At 43.7% G+C, this 17238-nt stretch overlaps 1 protein-coding gene across 3 annotated transcripts in view; it reads left to right on the top strand.

Annotated features, from left to right (window-relative positions):
• ddx46 (DEAD (Asp-Glu-Ala-Asp) box polypeptide 46) overlaps positions 1-17238 on the top strand; it is a 100518-nt gene that overhangs the window by 33264 nt on the left and 50016 nt on the right. For all 3 annotated transcript variants that reach the window (XM_038795857.1, XM_038795856.1, XM_038795855.1), the window contains 4 exons: positions 8402-8522; positions 8607-8782; positions 12017-12138; positions 14974-15052. In XM_038795857.1, coding sequence (XP_038651785.1) covers positions 8402-8522; positions 8607-8782; positions 12017-12138; positions 14974-15052 — 498 coding nt within the window. The remainder of the gene's footprint in view (positions 1-8401; positions 8523-8606; positions 8783-12016; positions 12139-14973; positions 15053-17238) is intronic.

Genomic DNA, 17238 nt, shown 5'->3' with positions numbered 1-17238 from the left:
GGGTGCAGGGTTGGTAATTCATCGGATATGGAGGCGAACATCTGCTGTTTATGTGATTGGGGATCCCCAGTTTCAACTCATAGGCCAGAGTGAGACTAATTTCTGGTCTGTGTGGTGGGTTGGGGAGACGTTACATGATCAAATGATTACAAAGGGGCAGAAACTAACATTCTCCACTATTTTCCTATTTTCAGTTGCTGATGGCCATATTTGTTATTACTGTATAACTGAGAACTTGGGTTCAGGGCTGTCACATCACATTTATTTCTACCACATTGCAATCATCTGATCATATTACATCAATGTTGGGCAACCTGCGGACCATGGGCGAAATTCTCCGACCCCCAGCAGAGTCGGAGAATCGCCTGGGGCCGCCGAAATTCCTGCCCCCGCCGTGGCAGAGATTCTCCGCCACCCGGGAATTGGAGGGGGTGGGAATCATGCCCCGCCAATCGGTGTGACGTCCGCGCCGATCGGCGAGGCCCCTGCGGCGATTCTCCGGCCTGCGATGGGCCGAAGTCCTGCCGCTGGGAGGCCTCTCCCGCCGCCGAGGTTTGAACCACCTCTGGTGGCGGCGCGACCGGGCCCCTGGGGGGGCCCCCCACGGTGGCCACCCCGATCGACGGGCGGGCCAGTGCCGTGGGGGCACTCTTTCTCCTCCGCCATGGCGGAAGCGGAAGAGAATCCCCCAGCGCACATGCGCCGGTGGTGATGTCAGTGGCAGCTGACGCTGACGTCACCACCGGCGCATGCACAAACCGGCGAAGGCGTTTCGGCTGGCGCCGTGCGGCGGGCCTGAAAGGCCGCTGGTGCCGGTTTTGGCACCAGTCGTCATGGTGCCAACCGCTCCGGAGCGGGCCCAACGCCGGAGTGGTTGCCGCCACTCCCCTACGCTGGGACCCCCCGTCCCGCCGGGTAGGGGAGAATGCCGCCCCATATGTGGCCCATCTAAGTTCTGAGTGCGGCCCATGAGACATTTTGTTGACCGTTGCCCACATGAAGGGTTGCTGCATTCCACTGATTTCAGTCTGCGTAGTAATTTTTCCTGCCGGTATGACTGAAGGGATACGCATATAAAGTAAGGGCAAGTGACGAGAGGTACATGCTGATTGCACACAACATTGACTATGAGAGCCGTTAGCACCCTCTGCGTCCAAAGTGTAAATATTTATTTTGTTTTTATCATTTGACATTGATGCCTATTCTATTAATATACTGTATAAATGATTATACATTTTCTATAACTTTTTATGAAACATTTGTCATGTATTTAATTTTATTCACAGGGTCATGGTTGGCGAACAAGCCTGATTTCAATCTTGCGGCCCACTGAGATGAAAGAGGGCCACTCATGTGATCCACTCACTAGCCTAGGTTGCCCATCACTGCATTACATTATATTCACAGCACTACCTATAGGCATAACATTGTTGAAATTCAAAGACCACATAGTTTAAATATAAATATTTATTGAAAACTGGATTAATGGGATAAGAGAAATTTAAGGGCTCTAATGTCATCTCACAATAAATTAACTCTGATAACTTAACACATTTTTGCTGCTTTACAGATCATCTTGGACTTTTGTTGTTTTTCAAGATGGCGTCTTATAATTAAATTCTAGTATCCTACTCACTCATGAGACTGACTATATCGCAGTCATGGTGACCATGGCTTCTTTTGCACCTGTAAAGATGGTTTACCCTGCAAACCTTTTGACATAGTTCTGTGTATTACGTCATACCACTGTAAACTACTTACTGAATTTAAATTAATGTCATGGTTCATATACAATAGTTGCTGTAATGTTTTTTGATTTGCAAAAGCAACAAATAACATGTCAAATTTAATTTATATGATCAGACTAATTAACTGAACCAAACCTTGCCATCAAAATTACGTAATCTTCAATGACAATTTATTCAGGTGCTAAGTAGTACCCGATGGATATCTTTCTCTTGTTTCTATGAAACCCTGACTATGTGGCATAATGCATAGTTTGACCTTTCTTCAGTTGTAATTTGTGTTCTGGTTAGTTAGATTACTATTTATCATGATGCTCTTAATGCTGCATCTTTCTTCAGAAAGTAACCAACATTGTTTTAAAATATGATGCATGTTTGATTCCCATTTCATCTAGGGTAGAATTGGGACAGCCTTCTTGCCCTGCCCCTGTTGAGTAGAAGGCAGAGGCAAACCACCACTGACAGAAACTGCCAAGAAAACAATTGCAGATGAAGCAGCAGCAGACAATGAGCCAAGGACCTGCCTTTGGGCAGAGAACAATGAATTAGGAGTAGGCCACTCAGCCCCTTTGACCTCCTCTGCAATTCAGGAGGATCATGGCTGATCTGATATCCTCAATTCCACATTCTTGCCTACCCCGAGAACCCCTCACCCCCTTGCTTATCAAGAATTTTATCTACCTCTGTCTTTGAAGTGTTCAAAGACTCCTTCCACCGCATTTTGAGGAAGAGTTCCAAAGACACGTGCCCCCTTGAGAGAGAAAATTTCTCATCACTGTCTTAAATGGACAACTCCTTATTTTTAAACAGTGACCCCCTAGTTCTAGATTTTCCCACAAATGGAGACATCCACCGTGTTATAACCCCCCCAGGAGCTTGTATGTTTCAGTCAGTTTTCAGCTGGTGTAGGAGGGAGGGTTTCCGTTATCTGGACCACTGGGAGCTCTTCCGGGGCAGGTGAGACCTGGATAAGAAGGATGGGTTGCATCTAAACTGGAGAGGCATAAATATCCTGGCCGTGAGGTTTGCTAGTGTAACACGAGAGGGTTTAAACCAGTATGGCGGGGGGTGGGCACCGGAGCAATAGGTCAGAAGGTGAAAGCATTGAGGGAGAACTAGGGAATAGGGCCAGTATGACTCTGAGGAAGTGCAGACAGAGAGATGTTGCTGAAAACAGCAGGTCCAGTGGCCTGAGGTGCATATGTTTTAATGCAAGAAGTATTACGGGTAAGGCAGATGAACCTAGAGCTTGGATTAGTACTTGGAACTATGATGTTGTTGCCATTACAGAGACCTGGCTGAGGCAAAGACAGGATTGGCAACTGAACGCTCCAGGATTTAGATGTTTCAGGCTGGATAGAGGGAGATGTAAATGGGGTGGTGTAGTTGCACTACTGGTTGGGGAGAATATCACAGCTGTACTACGGGAGGGCAACTCAGAGGGCAGCGAGGCTATATGGGTAGAGATCAGGAATAAGAAGGGTGCAGTCACAATGTTGGGGGTTTACTACAGGCCTCCCAACAGCCAGCGGGAGATAGAGGAGCAGATAGGTAGACAGATTTTGGAAACGAGTAAAAACAACAGGGTTGTTGTGATGGGAGACTTCAACTTCCCCAATATTGACTGGGACTCACTTAGTGCTAGGGGCTTAGACAGGCCAGAGTTTGTAAGGAGCATCCAGGAGGGCTTCTTAAAACAATATGTAGACAGTCCAACTAGGGAAGGGGCTGTGCTGGACCTGGTATTGGGGAATGAGCCGGCCAGGTGGTAGAAGTTTCAGTAGGAGAGCATTTCGGGAACAGTGACCACAATTCAGTAAGTTTTAACGTGCTGGTGGACAAAGATAAGAGTGGTCCTAGGGTGAATGTGCCAAATTGGGGGAAGGCTAATTATAACAATATTAGGCGGGAACTGAAGAACCTAGATTGGGGGCGAATTCAGGACCAGCATATTCCTCTGTGGAAGAAGAATAAATGCGGCAAATTTCGGGAACCTTGGATAACGAGAGATATTGTAGGCTTTGTCAAAAAGAAAAATGAGGCATTTGTCAGTGCTAGAAGGCTGGGAACAGACGAAACCTGCGTGGAATATAAGGAAAGTAGGAAGGAACTTGAGCAAGGACTCAGAAGGGCTAGAAGTGGTCACGAAAAGTCATTGGCAAATAGGGTTAAGGAAAATCCCAAGGCCTTTTACACGTGCATAAAAAGCAAGAGGGTAGCCAGGAAAAGGGTTGGCCCACTGAAGGATAGGCAAGGGAATCTATGTGTGGAGCCAGAGGAAATGGGCAAGGTACTAAATTAATACTTTGCATCAGTATTCACCAAAGAGAAGGGATTGGTGGATGTTGTGTCTGGAGAAGGGTGTGTAGATAGCCTGGGTCACATTGAGATCCAAAAAGACGAGATGTTGGGCATCATGAAAAATATTAAGGTAGATAAGTCCCCAGGGCCTGATGGGATCTACCCCAGAATACTGAAGGAGGCTAGAGAGGAAATTGCTGAGGCCTTGACAGAAATCTTTGGATCCTCACTGTCTTCAGGTGATGTCCCGGAGGACTGGAGAATAGCCAATGTTGTTCCTTTGTTTAAGAAGGGTAGCAAGGATAATCCAGGGAACTACAGGCCGGTGAGCCTTACGTCAGTGGTAGGGAAATTACTGGAGAGAATTCTTCGAGACAGGATGTAATTCCATTTGGAAGCAAATGGACGTATTAGTGAGAGGCAGCATGGTTTTGTGAAGGGGAGGTCGTGTCTCACTAACTTGATAAGAGTTTTTTGAAGAGGTCACAAAGATGATTGATGCAGGTAGGGCAATGGATGTTGTCTATATGGACTTCAGTAAGGCCTTTGACAAGGTCCCTCATGGTAGACTGGTACAAAAGGTGAAGTCACATGGGATCAGGGGTGAGCTGGCAAGGTGGATACAGAACTGGCTAGGTCATAGAAGGCAGAGAGTAGCAATGGAAGGGTGCTTTTCTAATTGGAGGGCTGTGACTAGTGGTGTTCAGCTGGGATCAGTGCTGGGACCTTTGCTGTTCGTAGTATATATAAATGATTTGGAGGAAAATGTAACTGGTCTGATTAGTAAGTTTGCAAATGACACAAAGGTTGGTGGAATTGCGGATAGCGATGAGGACTGTCAGAGGATACAGCAGGATTTAGATCGTTTGGGACTTGAGCAGAGAGATGGCAGATGGAGTTTAATCCGGACAAATGTGAGGTAATGCATTTTGGAAGGTATAATGCAGGTCCCGTATCAGGTCCCATAATTCCCGTATCAGCCTCCCTGAACAGGCGCCGGAATGTGGCGACTAGGGGCTTTTCACAGTAACTTCTTTTGAAGCCTACTTGTGACAATAAGCGATTTTCATTTTCAGGTTGGGAATATACAGTGAATAGTATAACCCTCAAGAGTATTGAAAGTCAGAGACATCTAGGTGTACAGGTCCACAGGTCACTGAAAGTGGCAGCAACACAGGTGGAGAAGGTAGTCAAGAAGGCATACGGCATGCTTGCCTTCATTAGCCGGGTCATTTAATATAAAAATTGGCAAGTCATGTTGCAGCTGTATGGAACCTTAGTTAGACCACACTTGGAGTATAGTGTTCAATTCTGGTCACACACTACCAGAAGGATGTGGAGGCTTTAGAGAGGGTGCAGAAGAGATTTACCAGGATGTTGCCTGGTATGGAGGGCATTAGCTATGAGGAGAGGTTGAATAAACTCGGTTTGTTCTCACTGGAACGACGGAGGTTGAGGGGCGACCTGATAGAGGTCTACAAAATTATGAGGGGCATAGACAGAGTGGATAGTCAGAGGCTTTTTCCCAGGGTAGAGAGGTCAATTACTAGGGGACATAGGTTTAAGGTGCGAGGGGCAAGGTTTAGAGGAGATGTGCGAGACAAATTTTTTTACACAGAGGGTAATGGGTGCCTGGGACCCGCTGCCGGACGAGGTGGTGGAAGCAGGGGCATCTTGACAAATACATGAATAGGATGGGAATAGAGGATTTGTTCTTTGTTGTTCGTTGATACGGACCCAGAAGTGCAGAAGATTTTAGTTTAGACGGGCAGCATGGTCAGCACAGGCTTTGAGGGCCGAAGGGTCTGTTCCTGTGCTGTACTTTTCTTTGTTTTTTGTTCTGAAACGGTCTATCCCATAACCTCAGGCTATGACCCCTGGTCCTGGACACCCCCACCATCGTGAATATCCTTATTGCATCTACTCTGTCTAGTCCTGTTAAAATTTTATAGATTTATATGAGATCCTCACTCATTCTCCTGAACTCCAGGGAATGCAATCCTAACCGACTTGACCTCTCCTGATATGTCAGTCCTGCCATCCCAGGAATCAGTCTTCTAAACCATCTCTGCACTCCCTCTAAACCAAGAACAGCTTTCCACGGATAAGGAGACCAAAACTACACACACTATTGCAGGTGTGGCCTCACCAAAGCCCTGTATAATTGCAGCAAGACATCCCTGTTTCTGAACTCTAGTCCTCTTCCTATGAAAGCCAAAGTACCATTTGTTTTCTTTACCGGCTGCTGCACCTGCAAGCACTTCAGCAACTGGTGTCGAACACCCATGTCTCATTGCACATTTCCCTCTCCTGAATTCTGGCCATTCAGATAATCTGCCACCTTGGGCGCAATTCTCTGACCCCACGCCAGGTGGGAGAATCGCGGGAGTGCCGGGCGAATCACGCCACGCCACCCTGGCACCCGCACGCGATTCTCCCCCCCCAAAAACGGCGTAACAAGCTTCAAGGCCCGGCTCCCGAGATTGACGAGCCGCCGCTCCTAGCCCGCTGGGGGTTGGAGAATAGGGGGCGAGGAGCGGCCTCCGACATCGGAGTGAAACACTCCGGTTTTCACTCCGGCATCGGCACTTTGTCTCCCTTTGGGAGAATCGCGTCCCTCATATTTGCTACCGAGGTGGATAACCTCGCATTTATCCAAATTATACTGCATCTGCCATTCATTTACCCACTCAATCAAACTTGTTCAAATTGCACCGAAGGATTTCTACATCCCCCTCACAGCTTACCCTCCCACCCAGCTTTGTGTCATCTGTAAATTTGGCGATATTACATTTAGTACCCTTCTCTAAATCATTTATATATGTAGTGAATAGCTGGGGCTCCAGCACTGATCCCTGTGGTATCACACTAGTTACTGCCTGCCATTTGAGAAAGACCCATTTATTCCTACTCTGTTTCCTGTCTGCCAACCAGTTTTCTATCCATCTCAATACACTACCATATATCCGATGTACTTTAGTTTGACATGCCAATCTCTTATGTGGGACTTCGTCGAAAGCCTTCTGAAAGTCCAAGTCAGCCGCATCCACTGTCTCCCCCTTGTCAACTCTCTCAGTTACATCCTCTAAGAATTCCAGATTTGTCAAGCGTAGAATGAACCATAGAATTGATACAGAGTAGAAGGAGGCCTTTCGGCCCATTGAGTCTGCACCAACCAGCCGAGGCCCACTTTCCCAGCCTATCCCTGTAACCCCACCAAACCTGCACATCTTTGGACTGTGGGAGGAAATAGGAGCACACCGAGGAAACACTGGGAGAAAGTGCAAACTCCACAAAGGCAGTCACCCAAGGCCGGAATTGAACCTGGTCCCTGGCACTGTGAGGCAGCAGTGCTAACCATGCTGCATGATTTCCCTTTCATAAGTCTATCCTGACTCTGTCCAATCCTGCCACTGTTTTCCAATGCTCTGCAATAGAATCTTTGATAATAGATTCTAAATTTTCCCCACGACTGACCTCATGCCTACTGGCCTACAATTTCTTGTTTTTTTTCCCCTCTGCCACCCTTTTTAATTACTTGCTGTACCCAGTGGCTCTGCATCTGAGCTCTGCAATCTCTCATCATTAAGATAATATGCTTTTTTATTTTTCCTACCAAAATGTACTATTTCACATTTTCCCACATTATACTCTATTTGCCAGATCTTTGTCCACTCACTTAACCTATCTATATTACTTTGTAATTTCTTTATGTCCTCTTCATAACACAAAGGTAAGTTGGAAAGCACGTTGTCAGCAAATTAACAACTATACTTTCAATCCCTTCATCCAAATCATTTTGTATAAATTGTAAAAGATTGAGGCCCATGACTAATATCTGTGGAACACCACTCATTACGCCTTGTTATCCAGAAAATAATCCATTTAAATACTTGCTCTGTTTCATGTTAGCTAACCAAACTTCTAGCCATTACATTATGCTACCCTCTACACCATGAGCTTTTATTTCCTGCAATAACCTTTTATGTAGCACCTTATCTGGAAATCCAAGTTCTGCACGTCGAGCCTCTTTATCTACAGCACATGTTATTTCTTCAAAGAACTGTAATAAATTGGTTCACCTGATTCCCCTTTCACATGTGATCTGATATACATGTATCCAATGCCTTCTTTAAAGTAGAAGAACATTCCTAAAACTCTTTATACGGAGGTCAGGAAATTCAGAAAGACATTGAAGGGTCAACTTCAAACTGAAAAGTTTGTTCTGTTTCTCTTCACAGATGCTGCTTGTCCGACTGAATATTTCCAGTTTTTATTTCAGATTTCCAGCATAAATATTTTTATGATGAAAAGACTGTACTCTTGCAGTTTCATGCTTTTGTGTTGCTTTACAGAAGTGACTGCCTACAGATTGGAGTTGGAGGGAATTGCAGTACGTGGTAAAGGCTGTCCAAAACCAATTAAATCATGGGTGCAATGTGGAATCTCTATGAAGATATTAAGTTCATTGAAAAAGTGAGTATTTTCTAAAATATTAAACCATTGAAATGATTTTATAAATCTACATATGACGAAAAATGTATTGTTTTCTGATCTTAGGCAAGGATATGAAAAGCCAACACCAATTCAAGCACAGGCAATTCCTGCCATCATGTGTGGGCGCGATGTAATTGGAATTGCTAAAACTGGAAGTGGGAAGACGATAGCTTTTCTTTTACCTATGTTCCGACACATCATGGATCAGAGGCCGCTGGAGGAAGCGGAAGGTCCTGTTGGTGAGTATTTAGTCTTGTGTCCTCACAGATGCCAGAGCGCTGCATTCAAGAATCAAAATTATGCAAATACCCACATGCTGATTCAGCTTTAAATTCAATTGTTACATGTACCTCTTGTTCTTGCCATTGACTTGACTAATTTTACTTTTTCAAGTGAAAATGCATGGCCTGTAAATCGGGAAGTTTTGAGAAAAACAGGAAAGACATGTTTCCCCAGTTGAAAAATCAATTAACGCAGGGCATAGATTTAAGGTGATTGGTAGAAGGATTAGAAGGGACATGAGGAAAATAATTTTTTCACAGTGAGGGTGATAGACATCTAGAATCATACATGAAAACATACATAGTTAATAGAAGCAGGAGAAAGCCATTAGGCCCTGGAGTCTGCTGCGCCATTCATTATGATCATGGCCGGTCATCAAATTCAATACCCTGGTCTCCTCCCCCCCCCCCCCCCCCCCCTCGCCCCATATCCATTGATCCCTTTAGCCCCAAGAGCTATATCTAATTCCTTCTTGAAATTGCACAACATTTTGGCTTCAACTACTTTCTGTTGTATGAATTGCACAGACTCGCCTCCCTCTTGGGTGAAAAAATGTCTTCTCGCCTCAGTCCTTAACGGTTTACCCCTTATCCTCAAACTATGACCCCTAGTTCTGGACTGCGCAACCATTGGGAACATTCTGAATATACCCTGTCTAATCCTGTCAGAATTTATAAGTTTCTACGAGATCATCTCTCACTCTTCCAAACTCCAATGAATATAATCCTGACCGACTTAATCTCTCCTCATATGACAGTCTCGCCATCCCAGGAATCAGTCTGGTAAATCTTTGCTGTACTCCATCCAGAGCAAGAAAATACTCAGAAAAGGACATCAAAACTACACACAATGCTCGAGGTTTAACCTCACTGACACCCTGTACAATTGCAATAAACATTCCTATACTCAAATCTTGTAGCTATGAAGGCCAACATACCATTTGCTTGCTTTACTGCCTGCTGTACCTGCGTGCTTACTTTCAGCAACTGGTGCACGAGGACACCAAGGTCTCGCTGAGTATCCACCTCTCTCAATTTACGCCCGTTTAAATAATAATCTGCCTTATATTTTTGCTTCCGAAGTGGATAACCTCACATTTATCCACATTATACTACATCTGCTGTGCATTTGCCCACTCACTCAGCCTGTCCAAATCATGCTGAAGTATCTCTACATCCTCCTCACAGCTCACCCTCCCACCTAACTTTGTATCATCTGCAAATTTAGAGATAATATATTTAGTTCCTTCGTCAAAATCATTAATATACAATGTGAACAGTTGGGGTGGGGTCCTACCACACATCCCTGCGGTGCCCCATTAGTCACTGCCTGCCAATCGCAAAAAAGACCCATTTCATCCAGTTCTTTGCTTCCTGTCTGCTAACCAACATTCTATCCATCTCAAGACCCTACCCACAATCCATGCGCTTTAACTTTACATAGTAATCTGTTATGTGAGAACTTGTTGAAAGCCTTCAGAAAATCTGAATAAACCACAGCCACCAGTTCTCCCTGGTCAACTCTCCTGGTTACATCTTCAATCACTGCCTAATTTGGTGGTTGAGGCTGAAGTGCTGGACTAATTTAAAAATGATCTGGAATTGCATTTGAAGTGCTGTAATCTGCAAGGCTATAGACCAGGTGCTGGGAAATGAGCACCTAGCCCGGGATTCTCCCAGACCCGGCGGGGCGGGGGGTCCCGGCGTGTTGGAGTGGCGTGAACCACTCTGGCGTCAGGCCGCCCCAAAGGTGTGGCAGTCTCCGCACCTTTAGGGGCCAAGCCCTCACATTGAGGGGCTAGGTCCACGCCGGAGTGGTTCCCGCTCCGCCGGCTGGCGTGAACGGCCTTTTGCCCCCCCCCCAGGACCCCGGCGCCCGCTCGCGCCGGCCAAGTAGGTGTTTTGATTCCCGCCGGCGGGAGAGGCTTGTCAGTGGCGGGACTTCGGCCCATCGTGGGCCGGAGAATCGCTGCGGGGGGTCTGCCGACCGGCGCGGCACGATTACCGCCCCCACCGAATCTCGGGTGGCAGAGAATTCGGGACACGGCGGGGGCAGGATTGACGCCGGCCCCGGGCAATTCTCCGACCCGGCGGGGGGGTCGGAGAATCCCACCCCTAGTTTCTTTTTCTTTGGCTGGCACACACGATGGGCTAAATCGCCGCTTTCTGCACCATAACGTTTCCATGCTTCTATGGAAACAATGTTACACATCACATTGCTACCAAAGAAGATTAAAAACAACGCAATGTGCTAAGTACATGGATTGTCATGTACACCTATGCATCCATAAATTGTACGGGTAAACACTTATCAAAATAAATAAAATAGCATATTACAAAAACAAGTGCTTTATAGAAAATAAACCGCAGTACAACGCTATGAAGGCCAACCATACAGGCAGTTTTCATATATGGCTAATACTAAATTTCATGGCGACTTTTGTTTTATGATTAAAAATCTGCATATATTTCAGTGCATTTAGCAAATTTATTATGTTTTCATCAGAATTTTAAGTCACAAACTAGCAAAGATGCTTAATCTATTGATGAAAACAACTGAGTGATGGTGCAGCTGTGATCTAATTTTTGAGATTTCATACTCTTGGCAATCGAGGTTTATAAATTTAATCTTGCATTATCCCAAACGTAAAGTCCCAACCATAGAGACCATAGCATCAAATTAAATATTTTCTTTGCTTTGAAAACTACAACTGATCTACAAGCCAGAATTGTACATCTGATAAGGCACTCCCATTTATTTGTTGTTACTTGGGCTGATCTGTGGAAGAGCAACCATGTGGGAAGAGAAAAAGGAAATTATATTAAAAGGGTTATTATGGCATAGTTAAATTTCTGAAGGATGGGATTATACAATCCAGAACGCCAAGTGAGATAAATGATTTGAAGTACGAGAAGCACTAATTTTCAAAAATTATTAGGAAGATAGGAAATCTGGAAGATGGGGAAGTTATGTTCTGCTCAAAAAAAATAAAAAGCCACCTTACTATAAACCAGTTGGCTTCAGAATGATAATTTTAAAAATCACTGTACATTACTAGGCAAACAATTATTGAATAGAAACTTATGGGCTAATCATGATGTGTCCAGAATTGACTGTCCTTATTTATTTTATGAGCCATTAGCATTTTAATATGCTTTTGCAATGATCAAATATTTACATTTTCTTTTTAGCACTCATCTCCACCCCAACCCGTGAGTTAGCCCTGCAGATTACCAAAGAATGCAAGAAGTTCTCAAAAGCACTTGGACTAAGGGTAGTGTGTGTTTATGGCGGAACTGGAATAAGTGAACAGGTAATTCTTTTCTGTTAACTTTCGCTGTTCCATGTTGAAAGCAGTAATTCATGAGGCTCCTGTGCACCACCTGCACCTAACTCAACGTAGACCTAGAATTGAGTCCAAGACCCACTAAATGCTGAAAAATTATATATACTTATTGGAGTCAAATTTTTGTGACAGATCCTAATGTAGTGAGATTCAGCATTCTCCTAGCAAATTGAAATCTCATTCAGAAAAGTTTGAAAATATGTTTATAGTTATTAGGGATGTAAGTAATTATTTTTTTCCGGCTGATAACCATAGTCGATCAGTGCTATTATAAAAACAAGAAATGCTGGAAACACCGGTCACGCAGCAAGCATGGAGGAAAAGTAGGACTGATGTTTCAGGTGTGCTGCCTTCTACTTCTGATGGAAGATAATCCACCTGAAATGTCAATCCTATCTTCCTCTCCACAAGTACTGACTGATATGCTGAATGTTTCCAGGATTTTCTGGGGGTTTTTTTAATCCCCCCACTATCTGCAGTGTTTTGCTTTTTATCCATGGGTCCTGTCTTCATTTCCCACATTACTCAACAATCAAAAGTTTGTCATGCAATGACTTTATGTAGATTAGGGATGTAGAAACTCTGATTAGTGGTATTACAACTTCAATATTTGATCAATAAGGAAATGTCCTGGCATAATACACTACAATAGTATAATTTTGTAGATCCATGATAAAATCAACTGTCTTTAATTTTTTTAATTGAGGTATCATTTCATTAAAAAATAACCATTAAATAGATCACCTCCTAGTTCGAGACATCACCTTTTGGTATTTGAGATTCTCTGTGCTTATTTGACAACTTAATGCTCAGCATTGCCCCTTTGCTGACAATGAAGTACAACTGCTGGATACTGGAAGTTAATTTTGAGCTTGGGAAGTTGTGTGGGCACAGTGGTCCTGATCAGAACACCAGCTGCTGCAGTAAGACTTGATGGGAAAAACAAGTTATTTTTAGGTCTTTGAGGGCATAGGTGTCTAGCTTGGGAGAGGAGAGCATTGACGATCTGAAATAGTATTTAAAAATCCATAAAGAATTATTGATAATTCCTAAAAATATTAATTATGTAGTTAGGTTTGTTTTGAGTGAAAGGTAGCTTATGAGTTCTTCCCTTAGATTTCTTGCTTTAGCTAAGTAATTGTATTCTTGTAGAAACCTCAGGCTGAATTTAATGTCCCCAACTTGTATAATCAAGTACATTACTTGGCAGAGGGTAAGTTTATCACTGTTTTTCTGGGGGTTTAAATATTGATATCTTGATGGTGAATGGTTCTCCGAATATCGGTATGTTTGCATATGTTATCAATGATAGGTAGGAATGTGGAGTTGAAGTTAAAATCACATCAGCCCCGATCTTATTTAATAGCGGAGCAGGCTTGAGAGCCGAGTGGTCTACTACTCTGCCTAATTCGTAAGCTTGTGTTAGGTTTGACTCAAACTACACAACAATAGGTGCAGTCCCTCAAATCTGCCAATCTTGGGAATGGAATCTGTGCAGGATTTTGGATATTGCCAGATTTCAGGTTGGGCATTTCAGGCATTGGGTAGTTCGGGTCAGGTGGGTCGGGTGGGATCAAGGGTCACTTTGGACACTGGATGCAGTAGTACGTGAAGTGGCAAAGGGAATAACTACCCTTGTGTCAAGGCAAATTGTTCAGATAATTTTGTTTTTTAATTTTACGAATTAAAATTGATGCATGGAACATTATAAAAGTATCTGGTATTTGGACAATTTCAGGATTTGGAACATTGTAACTGTACAAATAACTTAGTTACCACATTTTGAATGATGTGATAATTTAGTAGGCTATGCTTCCCTCCATAAAATTATTACAAATATGATGTCATGAAGTTTTAAATCTCTCCCAGAGCAATGTTTCTTTTTAAAATATGTTTATTTAAAAAATATTCATTTTAAGCAAAATCATCCAAAACAATTAACCAAGATTACACAATAGAAGAAAGAGGCATAAAAGCAAAACACATATTAACTTTAAACCCTAACTGACCCCCATAACAGCTGACGGTGACTAACTCTGTGGGCGTTGGGCATTCCATCTCCTCAGGCAGTCCACAATTCAAATGCTTTGCTTCCTGGATCGATTCTCGAGATCATTCACTTTGGCCTTTAATGATTTATTCACTTCAGCCACCAAAGACATCTCCGCTTCCAGTGAGGCAATCTGATCACTGTGCCTCGAAAGGGCCACTTCCATATCCTTTATCGTGGTTCCATGGGCTTTCATTACAAGGGTTACAAGGCCTCCTCCGTTGATTTCCAGAGGTCCTCTGACACAATCTGCCAGTGTTTTGTTAAATTCCTTCACCAAGGTACTCAAAAGCACCTCAACCATTAGTGAAGTGACCGGAGCCCCAGAGGATGCCTCCACCATTTTATCTGCCGATGAACTCTGAGGGGTCTCTGTATCCGTCAACAAAATCCTACTGTCCATTTTCTTTCCCCTGACTTTTCTGGGCATTTCAATCCTATGGAATCCTTATCCCATTAATTCTGTGGGTTTTCAAAAGAAAATACTCCTGATACTGAGAGAAAAGGGCAAAACGTGCAGTACTCTACCAAGAGCCACTTTGTGCATGCCTTCCCCTACATTATGCCACCCAGAGGTCCCTGGACAATGTAGCTTAATAGGTAAATTTGTTTGTGCGCTAACAGTAGTAAGTCTAGAAACTTCTGAACAAGATCAACTTGAATGACTGATCGAATCCTAATCCTTTCTTGATAACTTATGGCGACTTGTTTTTCTTCACATGTTTAAAAATATGTTTCATTTCTTAATCCAGATTGCTGAACTAAAGCGAGGAGCAGAAATTATAGTTTGCACACCGGGCCGCATGATAGACATGCTTGCAGCCAATAATGGTAAGTAAAGGGAGTTGTAAATAGCTGAGCACGTGCCATACTGTACACTTGATCATTTAGCGACTGTTAAGCATACATGGAAGCCACCTTAAAGCGGAATGTTGGGGAAGCACTTCAAAAGGAGAAAATACCCTCTATGTTTTCCACAGTCAACAATTTTTTAAGCAGTGAAGGATTTCTTTGTAGAGCCTAGGCGGTTGTCATTTAAGTGACTGACTCTACTGATGCAAAATGGAATTAATTCTGGAGAAAGCATCCTCTAGGCATTTTGATGCTTTTACAGATTTGACGCGAACTAAGCACACATTTTGTTACTCTCTCCCCCTACAAAGAAAGTCTTTGCATCAGTATTTTTCAAACAATCATTTCCTGGGTTCTGCAGAGGAATCTTACTGCTGTTGTTGAGTGATAGGTCCTGTTTCAGATGCAGGGCATAATGGAACTGAGCACTTCTCTCAATAAAGACAATTTCTCTTAAAATCAGTGCACTTGTGTATCTAAAAAACATAAATCACATGCTATAATTCCAGATATTCAATAGCAAACTGATTTCCAAGACAAAGCATTCTAATTTGGGTCAATTTTTTAAAATCTCCTTAGTCTTACTACACAGCAAGTAGATTCTTCACTTCTTGATACATTTTCATTTTAGGGTCTGAATAGGTTCAATGTTTATCTTTGGCAATGTTAGTTCATTGTCAGCCCTAAATTTAGTAGAGAGTGAAATTATAAAATGATAGGGCAACGCAGAATCAATTATTATCATAAAAGCATGGAACAAGATATGGCGGGAGTGCTGCTTGGACTGCAGTAGTGTGAATGTTGGAGTTTGGAGACTGAGGGAATTCATGTATTAAATTAAGGGTTTATTTTTATCTGAAGTCTAATCTTTAATTTAGCAATGAACTAAAAGTTGCTCTTTGAATTGGAAGAAGATGGGTTTTAGTCTTAGCTTTAAAACAGGGCTGATACAGGCTCAACCTGCAGCTGCAAGTTACTTAAATAAATGTCTTATGGGTTTTCAGAGGCTAGATTCAGTTGGGGAGGGGTGGTACAGTGGCACAGTGGTTAACACTGCTGCCTCACAGCTCCAGGGACCCAGGTTTGATTCTGACCTCGGGTGACCGTATGCACATTCTTCCCGTGTCTGTGGGTTTGCTTCGGGTGCTCCGGTTTCCTCCCACAATCCGAAGGTATGCAAGTTAGGTGGATTGGCCATACTAAATTGTCTGTCGATGGGGTTACAGGGACAGGGTGGGGAATTGGGCCTAGGTTAGGGTGCTTTTCAGAGGGTCGGTGCAGACTCGATGAGCTTAATGCCTCCTTCTGCACTGTTTGGAATTTGGTGACCGAGAGCGTTCAGTGAGGAGGGAGCCAGGTGATCCTTTCTTTTTCTACCTTTCCTCAGAAAGGGGAGAGACAGCGTTGGTAAGTATGACCTTGTGAGCATTTCTAACGCCCCGATAGTAGAAGAACTAAAAGTAAAGGAAGCAATTGAAGGTTAAGTTGTGGTAGGGCGGTCAACCATGTGGAATGCTTCTCTTGTGCAAGGAAAGTCAAGGACACTTCCAGTACCCAGGCTAGCCATATGTACAGGAAGTGTCTCCTTCTGCAGCTACTTGAAATCCACATTTCTAAGCTGGAGTTGCAATTGGAGTTACTATTGAAAACCTGCAATAAAGAGATTTTGGTGGATAGCATGTACAATGAGGTGGCCACACCACAGGCAAAGAGTGTACAGGCAGAAAAGGGAATGGGTGACCCCAGACAGACAGACAAGCACGATGCAGGTAATGCAGAAGTCTCCTAGGGCCACCTCCTCTGACAGATTTTTGTTTTGGATAGTGTTGTGGAAGATGGTTTCTCAGGAGAATGTAGCAAAAGCCAGGTCCGAGGAACCACGCGTGACTCAGCTGCTCAGGGTGGGGGGAGAAAAAGAATGGGAGAGCAATAGTGGTCGGAGATTCTATCAGAAAGGGAACAGCTAGATGTTCTGTGGCTGCAAACGTGACATCAGGATAGGATATTGCATCAAAAAGAGACGCAGGAGGAGGCCATTCGGCCTTTTGAGCCTGCTCCATCATTCATTATGATCATAGCTCCATCATTCATTATGATCGTCCAATTTAGTAGCCTGATCCTGCCTTCCCCCCCCATGTACTCTGATCCCCTTCGCCCCAAGTGCT

Source organism: Scyliorhinus canicula, chromosome 4 (genome assembly GCF_902713615.1).
Source record: "Scyliorhinus canicula chromosome 4, sScyCan1.1, whole genome shotgun sequence".
Classification (NCBI taxonomy): domain Eukaryota; kingdom Metazoa; phylum Chordata; class Chondrichthyes; order Carcharhiniformes; family Scyliorhinidae; genus Scyliorhinus; species Scyliorhinus canicula.
Note: the sequence above shows the minus strand (reverse complement) of the source record. Positions and strands in the feature narration are given on the sequence as shown.